The sequence below is a fragment of the Pelophylax lessonae genome, assembly GCF_965119305.1.
Source record: "Pelophylax lessonae genome assembly, chromosome: 2".
Taxonomy (NCBI): Eukaryota; Metazoa; Chordata; class Amphibia; order Anura; family Ranidae; genus Pelophylax; species Pelophylax lessonae.
Window position 1 is genome coordinate 541,577,503 of NC_138769.1, and position 19,112 is coordinate 541,596,614.

General features: G+C 42.4%; 1 protein-coding gene across 1 annotated transcript in view; it reads right to left on the reverse strand.

Moving 5' to 3' along the window:
• EPSTI1 (epithelial stromal interaction 1) overlaps positions 1 to 19,112 on the reverse strand; it is a gene marked incomplete at its 3' end in the record, with an annotated part of 197,043 nt that overhangs the window by 132,027 nt on the left and 45,904 nt on the right. Inside the window, exons 3-4 of the mRNA XM_082248135.1 lie at positions 15,677 to 15,760; positions 11,812 to 11,885 (exon numbers count right to left, since the gene is read on the reverse strand). Coding sequence (XP_082104261.1) covers positions 11,812 to 11,885; positions 15,677 to 15,760 — 158 coding nt within the window. The remainder of the gene's footprint in view (positions 1 to 11,811; positions 11,886 to 15,676; positions 15,761 to 19,112) is intronic.

Sequence of the window (19,112 nt, forward strand, 5' to 3'; positions counted from 1 at the left end):
TACAACCCCCTCCCCCCACACTACAATCCCCTCCCTTCCCCAACACACTACAATCCCCCCCAATACACTACAATCTCCTCCCCCCCACTACAATCCCCTCCCACCCCCCACGCTACAATCCCCTCCCTCCCCCATACACTGTAGAACCCCTCCCCCATACACTGCAGAACCCCTCCCCCATACACTATAATCTCCCCCCCATACACTACAATCCCCTCCGTCCTCCCATACACTACAATCCCCTCCCTCCCCCATACACTGCAATTCTCTCCCCCCCCCCATACACTACAATCCCCTCCGTCCCCCATACACTGTACAATGGGTTCTACATCCATGTCAGGAGATGGAGCAGAGTTTGTACAATCAGATTGTATCCCGTCTGATCCACTGTCGGTACATTATTATATATATATATATATATATATATATATATATATATATGTTTTTGAATAAAGTGTGGGAGAATTAGAACTCCTGTCAGAGATGTGTGTGTGTATATATATATCTATACATATAAAGTCCAAGTGTCTCCACGTCCAGTCCCTGTGTCCGTGGGATTGCGCTACTGCGCATGTGCCCCACAGACAGCCGTTGGGACTTGAAGCGCAGAGATTTTGGGCGGCCGGTGTCCTGTCGGATAATGCCTCCCGTCGAAAAATGCATCTGACGGACTGCGCATGCACGGTAAATGATGTCACTCCAGCTGACTGCTCTGCTCAGCTGGGGTTGACGTCATTATTGCTTGTGCGCAGTCCATCAGATGCATTTTTCGATGGGAGACAGTGCGGGAAGAATAATTATAGCGAACAGCTGACTGAGAGGAGGAGGGGAGGCATTATCCGACAGGACAGCGGCCGTGTAATCTGTTCTAAGTATAGTAAATAATAATAATAAAAAATAAATAATAAAAATAAGAAATGAAGAAATACAAAATATAACGAAATACTAAAGATACATATTAAAAACCAAATATGAAATATTAGTATTAAAAAAAATTATATATATATATATATATATATATATATATTTTTTTTTTATATATATAAATGGAAGAATAAAAAAATATATATTATATATATATATATATATATATATATATATATATATATAGCTCCTTCTGTTCTCAGTATACTAAATAAAAAAAAATATATATATAGCTCCTTCTGTTCTAAGTATACTAAATAATCTATACATATAAAGTACAAGTGTCTCTGCGTCCAGTCCCTGTGTCCGTGGGATTGCGCTACTGCGCATGTGCCCCACGGACAACCGCTGGGACTTGGAGCGCAGAGACTTCGGTCGGCCGGGCGAAACTGTTGAAGCGGCGGGTGTGCGCGGGCGCGCGGCGGGTGCGCGCTCGTGTGGACTTACTGCTAAGTCTGTTTTTACAAATGTTTGACCACATATGTTCTATGTTCTAATTTAACAGGCTTAATGTCTAGTAAGAGAATAATTTGCTTTCCTAAAGTGTAACTTTTTGTTGAGAAAAAAAAAAAACATCCCATTTTGGGTGATATATATACATTGCAAGGAGTTTAAAAAACTTTGTTGCAGATTCCTAGCTTTTGTAATTCTGAAGAAATCCCTGTTTGTTCTTCTGTGCCTCTGTGCTGAGTGGTCTCTAATGGAAATGGTTTCATAATTATCATTCAGCTGTGGCAGCTGCAGAGCGCTAATGAGAAAAGCTACTGGGTCTGCATCCCTTTAGACGTGTTCCTATTGGGAGTATCTCACTAAAAATTAAATTTTTGTTACAGGGGATGCCAGAAATCTGACTTAAACTGATTATGTGTATAATATAATGTATGTTTTTTATGTATATGGAAAAGAAAATTTTGTTTAATAAAAAAAAAACAGTTTAAATTTAAAAAAAAAAAGAATCTAATAACTGCTTTTTTCCTATCCTCACTTACCGTTTATGCTACCGTTTCCTATCCCCATCTACTGTTAAGTTCTCACCTCCTGCTGGGATCCGCTGATCCGCTTCTATATCTGGGTCCTGCTGTGCCATTGTCTTCTTATTGCATACAGTATGTACACCCCACTTCACCCTGCTCCACTGCCTTTGCAGCTTAAAGGTGAGAGGTTGGGGGGGGGCGGCATAAAAAGGTAAGAAAATTTGTGATAAAATTATTGTCAATTTACTAGACACATACACCAGTGGTGACTGGTGCTGGAGGACATTGGGGGGGGAGGTGCGGGCGGGCCCCTCCAGGTCCGCACTCACTCTATAGCAGAGCCCTCCAGCTGTCACGGTTCCACTGGTGTCCCGGCACCGTGGCTTCTGTCTTGATGCTGTCTTTTTTACGGGTCCTGGGTCTTCATGTCCTGATTGGCCAGGAAGCTGGAATCCGAATCCCTGGTATTGCAAGGTGGAAGGGCTCGCAGGCACAGTGCTCTGCACCCCAAGGACAATAAAAAACTGGCCAATTTAGGCCTTGGGATGTGGTCACGTACTTGTGAGGGGGTGAGGGACCTGGTAGAGACCTGTTGGTCTGGCGCCCCGCAGAGTGCACGGCCACACAGATGGTGTAGGCTGGGGGTGGGGTGGGGTGGTGCCCTGGGCTGGGGGGGGGGGCCCTGCACCCCTCGTGGACCCGCTGCCACTGACTGACATTTTTAAGTCTGGTTTGGGTACCTATGCATCAATGATCTCTGGTCACAAAAGGTTTAATTAATCTTTATATAACGCTGTTTGTAAAATTGTAACTACCTCCTGTTATGTTCTGCTTTAACCTGATTAATATATTCAGACTGTGTATTACAGAAAAATTAAAAGCTTGCAAGAAAGGTAAAATTCCAGTATTAAACACAAAGGTGATATGACAAACAGTAATAACCGCCTGCATTGCTATTCTCGCTGTTCAGTTGTGATTAGACAATGTATCTCTGCAGTACACAGATTTAATAACCTGCTTGTTCATTAAAGAGAATAAAAAATATTTGCTATGACAAAAAAAAATAAAATTGTCCCTCGTGTCATTTGTGTTTATAATTTGAATATGTCATATGTATTGATTTGTGTTAGTGTGCTGTAATAAGCAACCTTTCAGATTTCTAATTGAAATTTCTAGCATTTATATATCAGTCATAGGTCCTTTAAAAAGAGAGGCACAAGCTCAGTTTCAGTATGGGGTAATTATTGATGGCAGGTATTGTTGTCTACTTTACTTTTGTGCTGTGTGACAGGGAGCTTTTCCATTTTTTCATGAAACACAACTGAGAGCAGTAATACGTGCTGTATTATTTTTATGCAGAGTACATTTCAAATACATCTCAAAATTTTCAGCCTTGGGTTGACTAAAGTAGAAGCCAAGATGTGTTCAGGTAATCTATAGTGTGCAAATCAGATGGGGCAAATATTGATAGGCACAGGGGTTGATTTACTAAAGGCAAATAAACTGTGCACTTTGCAAAGTGCAGTTGCACTCTGCAAGTGCAGTTGCTCCAGAACTTAGTAAATGAGCAGAAACTCTGCTACCTTCTACATTCCAATTATGTGCGAAAGAAAAAATGCTGTTTTTTTTTTTATTTTCCTTGAGCGTGATTGGGTATTCTTTGCAAAATGAATCTTTACCTCATTACTAAGCACTGGAGCAACTGCTCTTGCAGAAGACAGCTGCACTTCGCAAAGTGCACAGTATATTTAAAAAAGAATAGCGCGCAAATGCAAAAGAAATAACTACCAAATCTGAAGACAATAAATAAATAAAAATGGGGGTTTGGTCCCACCATATGGCCATATCGTATATTTGCCTTTAGTAAATCAACCCCTTAGTGTCTGTTAAAGAAGTTGCACATTTTTAGCAGTCATTTTAGTGTTAGGACTAGGGATGGGCTAACGGTTCGGCCCGAGCATGAGTTCGGGCCAAACATTAGCTGTTCGCCCGTTCGACGAACATCTGAATTATCGGGGTATTCGACCGTTTGTTGGGCCTGCTGAATGACCACAATGCACTGCGCCTCCGCACGGTGCATTGGAAGCCCCGATTGGCTGCAGCAATGAAAGCTTTGCCCAATCAGGGTACAGAGCACTGTCAGAGCCATGATTGGAGAAAGTAATGATGACTCTATCCAATCATGGGTCATTGCTCTTAGTCCCAACCCACACTATAAAAGTATTATTTTAATAGGGGCTATTTGTAGGGTGATATCGACGTGGAGAGAGATAGAACAGGGCTCTTTTCAATGCTACTAGAGAGTTAGTGTGCTATAGTGTGCTATTCTGATTCTATTGTCAGTGTAGAATATCAGTTTAGAGTGAATCTAGTGATAGTTCAGTCAGTATGAGTATTCCCATGGCACTGTGAGGGGGCCAGCAGCCTATGTGTCCACAGGCAAAGGTGGATATGGTCAGTCCTCATGCAGGGCATAATTTCCCCTGTTTAGTGATGTTGTCTGTGCTATCCAGCAACAGCATGCAGAGGAGGTGGTGGACTGGCTTACTAAACCATCCTCATCCTCCGTCACCCAAGCAGAGACTAGTGCACAATCCACTGCAGCTGCGAGAGAGGCTAAATCTGCCTCCTTGTACACAGCTATTCCTGCCATAGCCCCAGCATCAGGCATGGAGGAGTCAGCTGAGATATTTGAACACAGCATCACCCACTTGCTTCTTGACGATGCACAGCCATTTCTTGATTCAGATGTTGGTTCTGAGGTTGAGGAAGGTAGGAACATGAGCCTATGTAGAGGGGAGAACACTTGTGCACAAATTGGCAGTCAAGTTCCCACAGCTGCAGTGTATTGCTAAGTTGTCTCCAGTGGTTATGACTGACGTGACTTGGGTGCCAAGAAGAGCAGAGGAGGAAAGTGAGGGTGTGGCACAACCCCAACTAGGCAGCCACCATGAATAAGTAGAGAGCAGCCACCCTATTCCATCACATTGTGGAGCTGTTATCTCCCAGCACCCTTCCCACAGTCAGCTGTTTGGGCATTTTTTAGCACATGTGCAGCCGATTGCACTATTGCAATTTGCAAACTTTGTCTCAAGCACATCAAGCGTGGCAAAAACACCAGCCATTTGGATACCCCATGCTTGACAAGGCATTTAACGTCCCACTACTCAGCTCATTGGCAAAAGCACCTGAAAGCCACACAAAAGGGACGCAATTCTGTTCCTTCTCCTTACTCACCTCAGTCTATCCCCCGCCATACCTCATGACCTTTCAGAACCCTTCACTGACAGGGGTGATGGTATAGAGCAGGGTGTCCCAGGTCCTTGCAGCACATCTGCCAGTAGCACACCACCAGCTGTAGACTATAGCCAGCAAATTTCTCTGCCTCTTCTGCTGCAGCGGAAAAAAAATACAGTCACTGCCACCCACATGCCCAGCGTCTAAATGCAAGCTTGTCAAAGCTGCTGGCTTTACAACTTCTGCCTTTCCATCTGGTGGATTCTGCCCCCTTCCATGAACTTGCAGAATGTGCTGAACCACAATTACAGGTTCTCCGTTGGTATTTCTTTTCACGTAAGGTCATTCCAGCTCTGTACCATCATGTGGAAGGCAATGTTGTGGCATTGTTGGGCAAGGCAGTCAGCCGCAAAATGCCCCTTACTGCTGGCGCCTGGTCCAGCAAGCATGGTAGGGAATGCTATATTTCATTCACAGCACACTGGGTAACTCTGCTTGCAATTTGGAAGGATGCAGGACAGGGCTCAATGCTGCAGCTTGTTGTGCCACCACGTCTCCATACAGCTAGTGGTGATGATTTGAGATTTGTCAGCTCTACCCCGCTCCTCCTTCTCTTCCTCCTCTTGGCATGCCTGGAACATGTCCTCAATTTGGTGATGCAGTGTTTCCTAAGTAGGTACCCAGAGTTGAAAGATCTGCTAAAGCAGGCCAGAAAAGTCTGTAGCCATTTCAGATGGTCATACACAGCCAGTGCTCGGTTGGCTTAAATTCAGCGGGAATTGCTCCTGGCCGTAAACCGCCTGCTTTGTGACATGCCCACAAGGTGGAACTCGACTTTGGCAATGCTGCAGCAGCTGCACGTACAGCATAAGGGCCATCAACGAGTATGGTGGCACAACAACAGACTCAGGCCGGCTCAGCATTTTTCACCGCGCCAATGGCTGCTGATAAAGGATGCACGCACTGTACTGTCACCATTCGAGGTGGCCACAAGGATGGTGAGCTGTGACAATGCATGCATCAGTGACACATTCCCTGTTGTGTTCCTGCTGTAGCAGACTTTGTGTGGCATTATGGACAGGGCACTGGAGGCAGAGCAGCAGGAGGAAGAGGAGGACTTCCTTTCCTCTCAAGGCCCGCATTATGCAGACACCATTCTTCCCACGCCATGGAACGCACAAGAGGAGAGGGAGGAGGAGGAGGATTCTGGCAGTTTTGGAGGCTCTAAAGCAGAGGAAGTCATATGTCAACCCTCAACAGATGAATTTCCATCCCCAGAAGTTAGAACCCTTGGGAGTAGTACGTAGCTGGGAGGAGGCAGTTCCAGATACTGTAATCCTCAGTGACCCAGAGGAGTCTGCTTCTAATGCTTTCTCGTGAATCAGTCCTGGGTTGTCAGCAGCTATGAAGCCCCTGATGCCGGTGTCACTGATTAAGTGTTTTTGAGATGTGGAATCTCTGCAAGACATCTAGGCTGCCTAGTGTTGTGGGTGTTGATTTCATCTGAAAGAATTTTTTTTTGTGTAGGTTTTATGAGCACAATTAACACCCAAAGGCAAATTTTTCCACACCTGTTTGACAAGTTCATATCATTTAAATTTTTGACAACAAGGCAATTCTTGCATTCATCAAGAGTACCTACATAGAGTTACGGTGTGAAGGCACCTTTGACATCCAAAGACCAATTTTTCCGCACCTGTTACTTCTATTCAAAGTATGCGGAAGAGACACCAGAATTTATCCAAAAAATCTCTAATCTTGTTCACAGTTCACTACATTGTAGCCTTACCATACAGACTGGCTCCCCCAATTTTTTATTTGTATTGTTATTTCTCATTTTGACGCATTCACTTTAACCATCAGTAAATCACTGCTCATTTAAGAAATTACGTTTTTTTACAAACTTTTTTTTTCATTGATATGTCCCCCAGGGCAGTACCCGGACCCCCATAACCATTGTATGCCCAATTACTTGCATATAAGCCTTCAAAATAGGAATTTTTGATTTTTCCAGTTCGGGTCTCATAGACTTCAATGGGGTTCGTTATTCGATTCTGAACTTTTACAATGTTTGAAAGTTCTGCTGCGAACGGACAGGTGGTTGTTCGGCCCATCCCTAGTTAGGACTTTGGTTAAAGGATAACTAAACTCAAGAACAAAAAAAGTAATATATTTCAGCGTGCAGTCTTTAGATATGGTGGCTACACTAGTTTTCTTTTTATTTCTAGATAAGACATTTTTTAGCACATACAGAAACACTTGTTGATCTTGCCAGAACTGCAGTGTTCTTGTTTATTTTTTGGGAGCTGCACTGAAGAATATCTTCCTTCCTAGCTATCTACTGTAGACTACCAATTGCCCTGCCCCCTTCCCATTATAATGGAGATGAAGAGATATGAACATACTCATAGTCAATATCAGGACAGCAGCCTAGGGTGACAAGTATGGCTTCCTCCATAGATACAGAGGTGTGGTGATGTACTGTAGCTACTCAGGGGCAGGAGGTGTGTTATCTGTAGGATTACCAGGTGAAAATTAGGAAAAATAAGCTTGAAGGAAAAAGAAAACAAATGCAGTCACCGCATCCAAGAATTGGACTAGTAAGCTGCAATATATAAAATTTTTGGTTTAGATATCCAAAACTCTCAAAAACACTCCAGCGCTAGATCCAAGGGTTTTCACTTTCACAGTGCTTCAATAAGCAATGCCTCATTGGGTTGCAACCCTACTCAGACTGGGAAATCTTCAATACACTGCAAAAAACACACAGAAGGGTGCACACACCTCGTGCATTGTCATTGACAAATTTATTGCGTATACCAAGACAAGCAGATAAAAGCAGTATGCACAAATATTAAAAACTCCAGCAGAACATGATGTGCCCATCCATAGGACCAAACCCGATTGGATGGAGCTCTGAGGAAAGGGGTTTGTTCCCCAAAACGTTTCAGCCATCCAATCGGGTTTGATCTTATGGAGTTTTTGATATTTATGCATACTGCTTTTAGGAGTATACATTTAGGATTCCAATAAGCAGACTCACAATAGCCAGTCCGTGACATTTTTACAGAGTTTGTATCCTAGTAGGAAGCAGTACTCTCAGTTTTCACCAGAAAGGAAGCAGGCAACCTATCTCCAGCGCTGGCATGAAACCTAAATGTTTAGTGGTACACAGGTGGGAATCCCTGGTATAGGGATTAAAGTCAACTTGTGGTCACTTTAAATACTTTATACTGCAAATAATCATGAACAGCAGGCAACAGAGATGCATGCTTGGCATGTTTGGCTGCAGCCATGCCCTACTATTGGTCCATCCATGCGATGGATAATCTCACTAACCAAAGGTGAGGCCAGACTAGTGGAATGAAGCACAACTTCAGTTACTAAAGCTGTTTCTTGTGACCTCTACAAGGCATATGACCCTGTGTACAGGATCTATGGGCCTGTTATTCTGGGAAGGGTTAAAGCCTTGTACACACAATGAGAATATCGGATGAATAATCGTCCATTTTTTTGCATGCTAGTCTCATTTAGAAAATGAAAAGGTTACTAACCTTACGAAAATTCTCAGAATACATCTTTGGAAGTAATGTAATATATTGTATAGGATTGTATTCTTTCATTTCTGAGCATGTGTGGTTCTTGCTCTTCCAATTTATTTTTGAACGATTACTGTACTGATTAAAGAAGATCATATGAGAAAAAATGTTGTTTTTGTCCCTTCAGATAATTTCGGATGAACTGTCGTGATCGGCTCTTGAAAGCTGTGTACTAGCGATTCGATCACCGTACGATTGCTTCGAAAGTGGTAATTTTCAGATTTTTTTGATCGTCTATACTAAGCTTAATGGTTAGTGTTAGTTGTTAGCTTAAAGTTAAACTCCAAGACAGGAAGGGATCAGAAATCTCTTCAGTGGGGATATAGACAAAAATATGTTTTTAGTGAGAAAGGGTTTGGATTTCAGACAATGATTTTATTGCTGTCCGTGCCTTTCTTTTTTTTTTTTAGCACCTCATTTCCCTAGGCCTTATAGGCTCAGGAAATTAGGTAAAATCTCAAGTCAATGGGGATCACAAACAGAAAAAAAAGAAAATGAAACTCCTCCCCAAACTCTTTGGCTAGAGCTATGATTCTGATAAGTAAGGTTAGGGAGAGGATTGAACTTCAAGTATAACTACAGGATAAACCTTTTTTTTTTGGATTCGGAAAGTGGTCTGTGTCCCGGTTCAGCAGGGACCAGCCAAATTTCAATTTATGTATGAGCAGGCTGTTGCACAAAAGTCAATGTGGAAAGTTTTCTCTCAGTTAGTGCCACCATCAGTGTGCCATAATACAATAGCTCAGTGGGAGGGATTCCCAATCCACACACTTGATGAATTGAGTTATCTCACACAATCGAATCAAGTCATTTCCTTTTGTTTAACCTGCTGGTTGAACGAACAAAAAAAAAAGACTCGTGTATGGCCACTCTCTTTTAATTGTACTGATCACATAATATCACTGGGAATGAAAATGAGAGCAAATCCCTCACTGTGGAAAGAAATTCTCACTTCCTGTCTAGCACATGTAGATGGCGGGACAGAGACTCAACTCGTCTATCCACAGGGTCTGCAAAGGCTGGGGATTCTTACACCGGAACCGCAGGTAACTTATTCAGCCTGGAAACCGGGTGATCCACCTTTGGTGGTACGGTCCACTTAGTGGAAACTGCACCTGCAAAAGGAGTTTGATAAGGCACAGGCACGCGAAACATGTTGCCATAGTGCCCTCCATCGCCTCCTAGCCTCTGTTGGCCCTTCTGCTTCCTAGCGCAGTAACTGACGCCATCACCGTGCGCCCCGTCATCTTACGGTCTCCAGTGTGTTCCACGGCTGTGGAACGCAACGTGGCTTCCTCCCTTTCTGTATCCGGAATTGGTCTATCGGCTGATTGGGCTCCCCTGACAGACCCTGGGAATCCCCCGGCCAGAGCCCAACATTGGTTCCTGCCCCAATTTATGGCTACAGTGGATTCACCATCTCCACCTTTGGTAAGGGTGCATACGATAGCCAAAGTGACATAGAAGGTTTTGTTTGAGGCTGCCATCTTATGGTTATTGACTGAATCACACTTTAAATGTTTTTAATACAATACAGATTTGTTTCCTTATGACTGATTGTGGAGCTCCTGCCTGTCATTTTGGACAATCATCCTTGGACTTCACTCTATCTACAAGTCCATCCTGTTAGCACTCCTGTGTTCTATACTGTGACTTCTAGTTCTGGACTTTAACCTGCCCGCTGGCCAGGCTGGGAGACCTTAAGGATCTAGAATATCCAGTCCGAAACCACAGCCGGCTGTTGCTTGTAGTTCTCCAGGAACTCTAACTAGTGAAAATAAAAAAATCACAAAATAACAAATGTCCCTATTAATAGCTAAGACAGAAGTCCCAGCAGGGAACTAGGTCCTTTTCCTAAACTAGGCAGAAACAAACTAGAGGCTGTAGCAGAGTGTGTGGGGTTATGCCTGCAGGGACAGCCCCCATAGGCGTGGTAAAGCTTTTTCCTGCCTAGTGTCCTAATCCTGATGGGATGAGCATATCCAATGGTCTAAGAAGATATGAAGCTGCGTCTGTCAATGAACGATAGAGAAAAATATATTTGCAGTTGAAACTTACCACTACTCTATGCAAAATGAAAAAGTTTTGACCTAATTTTAATGTTAAAGATAGGTTAAAGCAATTGTAAAGTCTCATTTTCTTTCTTTAAAAATAACAACTGTGTAATACTTACCTGCTCTCTGCAGGGGCTTTGCACAGAGCAGCCCGGATCCCCCTTCTCTCGGGTCCCTCTTTGGTGCTCCTGACCCTTCCCTCCCGTTGAATGCCCCCACAGCAAGCAGCCGAGTCACAGCTCCGTGCGTCCATTCAGACAGGGAGCAGCGGTGCTGCCCCACCCTCTCCCTCTCCTGATTGGCTAGGAGGGAGAGTCCTGGATGGCTGAGGCAGTCACGTACATCGCTGGATAGAGATAGGGCTCAGGTAAGTATTGGGGAGGCTGCTGCACACAGAAGGCTTTTTTTATCCTAATGCATAGAATGCATTAGGATAAAAAAAACTTCTGACCTTACAACCAATTTAAGTGTTACATTTCAGCATTAGTCTAAGCAAGCATTTTAAGTATTGGGCAAGGTTAGGGGTTGAGGGTTGATTTTAGGGTTTAGGTTAATTTTTAGGATTCTGGTGAGTAAGGGCAGAGTTAAGCATTAAAGTTTAGCAGTGAGATTAAGGGTCAAGGACATGTGGGCACACACTTTATTTTTAACTTATTTGCATTGACAAGAGACATCTGGGAGCACCTCCTTCTCAGTGCCAAAAACAACGCACAAGACTACGCAATACTATCTCACAGATATTATATAATGTAATGCAATGTAATCTTATCCCATCAAAAAATGATAATTAACCTACCTTTTTACACCCACTTGATGATACTGTATACTGTATGTTTACAATCTAAAATATTGTGATACCAAATTATGATACATATTATGGTATATTACAGGACCAAGTTTGGTGTTTGTCACAAATCAGCTTTTATTTAAATTGTGCTTTAATGTGTGTGGTTGTAACTGGACATATTTTATAGATGTAGAGTGAATACAATTAACGATATTAAAAATTAGTGAATAACACACCTGTTTTTGATATTTTGACTGCAACTGTGTGAGTTGCTGCTGCTCTCTTGCTTTTGTCTCAGATGTGTGTCCTCCTTCAATGCAAAGAATAAAAGAAAATAAAACAAACTGCTTTCTTTTTTTTTTGTTACATGATAAAAGTAGAAAATTTGGAATTAAAGTGGATGTAAACCCTCACATATACTCAATGGGAAAACTGCTTTACTTTAATAGTGTACCATTGATTATTTTACTGTTCTTGCATATATTGTATTGTGTTCTGGTGTATACTGCCATCTAGTAGCAGTTGGGTGCCACTACAACTTGTTTATCTTGTATTTGGTCTCTTGTTCTGTTCTCCTCTCCTGTTTAGTGCTAGTTAGTTTTGTCCTAGCCAGACCCTTCCTGCTTCTTCGATGTTCTCTTAGTCAGTGCTATTCTTTAAAGAAATGTATGAAAAGTCACTGCCTTCTTACATTTCAAAAAGACTGGAAAAACATCCTTTGTATTACACTTTTCTGAGGTAAAACTGCGTTGGATTCAACTTATGTGTCTTATTGAAGAGGTAAAGTGGTATTCATTTCCAAAATCAAAAATGTTATATATTGCAGCTTAAGAATCATTAGATGTGGTGACTGCATTAGGTTCCTTTTTTAGGCTTTTCCCACTCTGTTTTCACCTGATGATCTGGCCAGAAACACACCTCTTGTATTAAAGTGCCCCCACTCTGGATGAAGGCGCACAGGGGGCATCATTGGGCAGTGGCATTGTCAGTCTGGGAAGAGGGTATTGTTAGTTGCACTAGCAGATTTTAATAGACTAACAAATTGAAGCATAAACTCCAACTGACACCTTTTAAGCAGTTACAGCAACAGTTTTTTTTTACTTTTGGGGTTTTACATAAATGCTGAGTACATTGTAAGCACCCCTGTCAGCGCTAAATGGTTTATCTCAACCCTCTAACTGCTATATCTGCAGAACAGCAGAACAGCTTGTTCTGTAGAAAAAGAACCGACTTACTGGAAGGAGAACCAGGTGAAATACTAAAGAAAAAAGCCTGAAAAGAAAAGTAATGCAGCCATCACATCTAAGAATTGGTTACGCTTCAATATAATTTGCCTTTTGCCCCCCCCCCCCCACACACACACACACACACACACTCCAGACTACACTAGAGCTAAGAAGGTAAGTCATTGCATATATTGACATTTCAAAACAGAACTGTACTATTCATCCTATTGTGACTTATTGAATATAAACTTATTCTGAAATTCACCCAACATTTACCCATTTTTGCCTTGCACAATATTTAAATTATTCTCCGGTTTAGAGTTGGTAATGTATATTTAAGTGTTTTTTATTTTTTGCTTTGGGCCATGCTTTTTTATTTTTTTTTTGGCTATGGAGAATCCTAAACCTTTATTTTTAAGACATGTTCAGCACTTCTAGTGTTCTCTTTTTTTTTTTTGTTCCCTCCAAGAGCTAACTATAGGGTAACAAACAGGTGTTCCACCCCTCTCTGGGGAACTGATTGTGGGTGTCCTTTGGAGAAGGGGAACCTGTCTCGAAGCTCCCCCAATGCTGAATGGCATGTGGAATAGTATCAGCATAGCAGGGGACTGTATGTATGTTTGTGCTCCTTTGCTATGAGGATAGCAGCCTAAATTCCTGGTGTGCCTAACTGATGAGCTCAAGATAGAAGAGCACACAGTTTTTTTTATCTTTACAGTAAAAAAACAATGGTGCCAGCATTCGCTCTAAATGGCACTGAAAGTGTGTGTATACACAATCATCCCCACCTCCTCCCTGGATCATACCACCAGTAGGAATTTTATTTTATTTTTTTTGTTGTTATACTTTTTTTTCCCCCAGATATTCTCAGGCCCATCAAGTGACATGCAGGGTCTGCTTTCTCATTAGATCTTCTCCAGCGGTGGTGATCCTCAATGATGCAGAGAGTGGCATTGACATGATGGTGTCACCACAGCTCTCTGATTAATTTTACTGCGAGTGCAAGGTGTCTTGTTGGCATCCCCTCAGGGATGCTGGGCAATATTAAACCTGGAAGACTCAAGACATCTATTGGTGTAAAGGGAGTACTGTGGGGTACAGTCAGGGCTGCTGTTAGAAACCACGGGGGCCTCATACGGACAACCTGACATGGGCCCCAATGATTGTGAATGAACACAGTTGATGATTGGTATTGATCACTCAATTGTGATCATTCAGGAAAGGAAGGGGCTTATAAATATGATATTTTTCCCCCACTCTCAAACTTCAAGGATTCTATTGTGTGCTTGCAGCTGCCAGTGGGAAGAAGAGGAGGGAAGCCAGCAGTACTGTGGGGGTAGGGGGGGCACACAGGGTGGGTCTGGGCAGCAGGAGGAAATGTGTGGTGCACAGTGAGGGTAATCGTTGTGGCGGGGGCATTGCTAGAACTGATCCTTTGTATTGCTCCCTCTGCTACAGCTAAAAGCTAACGAGAGGGAGAGAAGAAGCCAGATTTCAGCTACTGCAGAGAGAGCCATACAGGGGAATGGTTCCAGTAATGCCCACCTGCCCCAGCGATCAGCCTTCCTGCCCACATCCGATTCACCCTGCTGCCTGGGCCCCCCTGCTGGACTGGGCCCTGTACAGGAGTATTGGTGATACCCCCTTATCTATGACCCTGGGTACAGTGCTGGAGAAGGGGTATTGCTGCCTAACCTGCATTATTGTTATTTTCAATCCTCGTGGGGGATCATTTAAAAATGACTTCAGAGTTGGGCTTTTACTCCAAACTTTCTGCTTTGCTTGAGGCATAATATAGTACTACACTCTATTGTACTGTTATTATGATAAGGGTAGGAATGAAAGGCATTAAGGGAATAATGAAGGAAGAGGAGGAAGGGGTGGATCAGGAAAAGAAAACAGTGACAGCAAGGGGACAGGGAAGAGGAGGGGGAAAAGTCGGTTTCAGAAAAAAAAATATTTTTAGCAGTGTGGCTCTCAGGTGCATATGCACACATTTTAATGTTGGCAGTTCTGTGTGATACGTCCTGCTCCTCCTCAGCATATCCTAACCTAGTTTAAAGTATAAATTACATTTCAGCCCCATGATACTGTGGGATCTTACTCTGCTTTGTAAAATACATACATGAGATAATAGATATAGAGAATTCAGACAAATAGGAGTATATTGAAGTAAAAAAATAAATCTGCATGGCTGTTCTTTCATTGAAGCTTCTTGTAAATTCATTTTGTGCAAAAGGTGCAAAGGTAAATGTTCTCAGGCTATATTTTCTGCAGATCTAATGTTGTTCAATAAAAAAAAAAAAATGTGATTGGGGAAAATACTGCATTATGGGCACTAGATGAAGCAGAGGAGCATACTTATTCCCTGTGATACTCAAGACCATCTAGTGGCCATAATAGTGTATTGCACACAGAACAAATTTACATTAGGTTTTAACAGACAACAGCTATGCACATTTGTTATAAATAAAATACACCCCATAGTTTGCCCTGTGCTCACTCTGCACAGGTATGACCAGCGTGGTTGTGTGTAAGCTCTGAGACTGTCACAGCTCCAAGTTGCGAAGCTCCTTCTACTTTCGTGCAGCCCAACATTGAAAGCCCATAGAAAAACAAAGCCTACATCCATCAAAAAAATATTGTTGATCAGTTAATAAACTTCACTTTTGCAGATTAGTAAGTCACACAATTGTGTTAATATGTATTGTTTTTTGTGAGATAACAATAGCAAATGTGTGGTAAAAGTGTATGACTTTTTATTTCATACAACATGTACTTCGATTAAACATTTCTGTAAAAAAAAAAAAAAAGTAATTGGGAAAAAAGAAATCGAAGGGGAAAAAGAGAAAAAGGACAAGCACAAGTCACTTACCTAGCTTTTTGGGGGTAACCTGAATTGGTCCAGACCTCCGAGATTCCACAAATCTATTATATTCCTCTTCTTCTCTAGTAGCCACTATAAAACAGAAACATTTAAAAGTCCTCATCCAGCTATAGAATGACAGGTTCATGAATCAATGAATATTGTAAGGTCATCCCAGTAGCTTTGTGGTCCACAGTAGATAATTTGAGAAACCACTACATCCTTGTAAAATTATTTGCATGTACAAATACACAGATATATATATATATATTTATATATATATATATATATATATATATATATATATATATATATATATATATATATATATATATATATATCTATATATATACAGTATAGATAGATATATATATATATCTCTATATATATATATAGATATATATAAATATATCTATATATATATATATATATATATATAGATATATATATATATAGATATATATATATATATAATATTAGTATAATTAGTTGTATATAATATTAGTATAATTAGTATATATAATATACACAGCCCTCAAAAATTCCACTCACCTGCTCGCATTTTGCGAGTGGAATTATGATGATGGCGAGTAAGGGCTGTACTGTATGGGGATAGGGAATGTATTAGCGCCTGTGCCTGCCCCTGCCGCCGCCGTTCACAGTGCAGCCTGCATTGACATTCTTCTTCAGAAAACGGTGGAACCGGGGCGCAAAGCAGTGTGCCCTGAGCCCACCCATTGTGTGACAATAGCAAATGAATATTCGCTACTGTCACACAGATCCTCCTCCTAATCCTCCTCCTGGCCAATCAGGAAGCGTGTCCGAGACCCGTTCCCTGATTGGCCGAAAGACACGGGAGACGCGGAGGATTGAGGAGAAGCCGCCGCTGCATCAGGTAAGTGCACGCTGGTCTCTCTGCACGCTGTGCTAACTCTGCATTTAAAGGGGTACGCTGTGCTAAATCTGCATTGTAAGGGAGCATGCTGTGGGCACTCTGGCATTGAAAGGGGGCACGCTGTGGTCACTCTGGCATTGAAAGGGGGCACGCTGTGGTCACTCTGGCATTGAAAGGGGCACGCTGTGGGCACTCTGCATTTAAGGGGGCACGCTGTGGGCACTCTGCATTGAAAGGGGGCACGCTGTGGACACTCTTCATTGAAAGGGGACACGCTGTGGGCACTCTGCATTGAAAGGGGGCACGCTGTGGGCACTCTGCGTTGAAAGGGGGAACGCTGTAGGCACTCTGCATTGAAAGGGGGCACGCTGTGGGCACTCTGCATTGAAAGGGGGTACGCTGTGGTCACTCTGCATTGAAGGGGGCAATGTGATATGCAGGGGGGGCAGAGGACACTGATGTAAGAAGAACATTGTTGTACCACCACTACAACCACCAGGAGAGGAAGGAAGCATGTGAATCAGATGAACTGTGCACTCTAAGTCAATATTCTTTATGGTTTACTGGGATTTGTACACCTCTATAGCTGATGGTATTTTTCACTGCACTGCTGTATTATGTACTGTTGGGATTTGCAGTCCTCTATAGAGGGCATGTTTAGGGGCGGAGCAGGGTAGGGTTTGGGTGGGGCAACAAGTGGCAAGTAACTCTTAAGGCCTGGCTAGTAGCTCATGACTTGAAATTTTGAGCCCTGATATACAGTATAGTAGCTGTTATAAAATGTAATGCACGATACTCCATTCTTTTTTTTTTTCTCCATAGGGCACATTTAAAGTTGATGTTTATTCTTCAGGTTCCTCCTTTCCTGCCTCATCAACATGCTAATGAAATTCATTATTCTCAATGTATTAAATGCCTTATTTAGACCCAGTGAAATCATCATTGGGTTTCTATCCTTTTCTATGCAATGTAGGCAGATCATGTCTAGTGTTAGAGGCTGTCAAAGTGCAAAAGATTGCTTCCTGAAAACATCACAGTGCCTTTGCTCAGTACTACTGTCAAAAACCATCAGCCCTGAAACAAGCAGTACGCTGGCTCTTGGGAGGAGTTAAGGGGTTATGTAAATATCGAAATGCCTTGATGGGTGGATGTCAGCCTGGAGGAGTAAGTACTCCTAACCAGACTGCATTTGCACATCAGCCACCTTGGGTAATACACACATGCGATGCTACACCTCAATAATTAACAAAATGGAAATCTAGTGACTGTGCCAGGGACAGTAAGGATGGGAAGGAAAGAGCTTAAAGGAGTCAGAAAGGTTTTGTTATCCTAATGCATTTTATGCATTAAGATAAAAAGCCTTCTTTGTGTAGCAACCACCCCCCAGCACCTCAAATACTTACCTGAGCCCCCTCTCTGTCCAGCTATGTCCACAAGCACTTCGGCTGTCCTGGGACTCTCCTTCCTGACTGGCTGAGATACAGCCGTGACACCATTTGCTCCCGCAGCTGTCAATCAAAGCCAGTGAGCCAATCAGGAGAGAGAGGGGCGAGGCCGAACAGCAGCTCCGTGCCTGAATGGACACACTGAGCTGCAGCTCGGCTCGGGTGCCCCCATAGTAAGCTGCTTGCTGTGGGTGGGGGGCACTTGATAGGAGGGAGGGGCCAGAAGCAGGAACAAGAGACCCCAGAAGAGGAGGATCTGGGCTGCTCTGTGTAAAACCAACTGCACAGAGGAAGTAAGTATAACATGTTTGTTATATTTTTATTTTTTTTTATACGAGATTTTACAATCACTTTAATAATGCTAGATGTCTTCCAGCCAGGAAATGAGTTGGCCTCTGTTTAACTTGCTGCCGATGCACATGGTGTGAATCTAAAGGTAGTTAGCTGCATTTACCTGGACTTATGCTGTAATGTTGAAAATGTTTCATAGCTTACCAAGCCACTTCTTATGCTTGGCAAGCTACGAAATGCCTTCAACATTAAAGAATAGGTCCAGTTGAATGTGACCAATGACTACTAAATATACCATAACCTAAATATGAACCTTCATAGACTTATGGTGTAAAGTGAAATCAGAGCAAGCAATTTCACAAGAGAAGAATTTGTACAACTACGCAAAACTGCAAGTAAAGCTGGCCATACATGGATCGAAATTCAGCCGGTTCAGCATAAACCAGCCAAATTTAATTTCACCTATATGGTCACTGTGGTTGCACAGAATTCAATCTACTAATCAACTTCTTGATCAGTGCTGTAGGTTATAGACTGCAGTGCTGATCTATGTATCCTGACAGCAGAGGGAGTCTCCCTGCTGTCAGAATATAAAGACACAGTGGGGATGATCTGGTCAGTATTTTTGTTCAACCTGCTGGTTGAACATAAAAAGTTGACCCATGTATGGCCAGCTGGAGTCCAACTTTAACAAAGTACCAATTATAACAACAGTCCATTATGTTCCACTTATTGATAAAGTGGGGCCTTTCATTTTTTTTGGGTATTGTGCTAGAATGATGTTATCAAGACAAAGCTAGCAAATTCCACTATC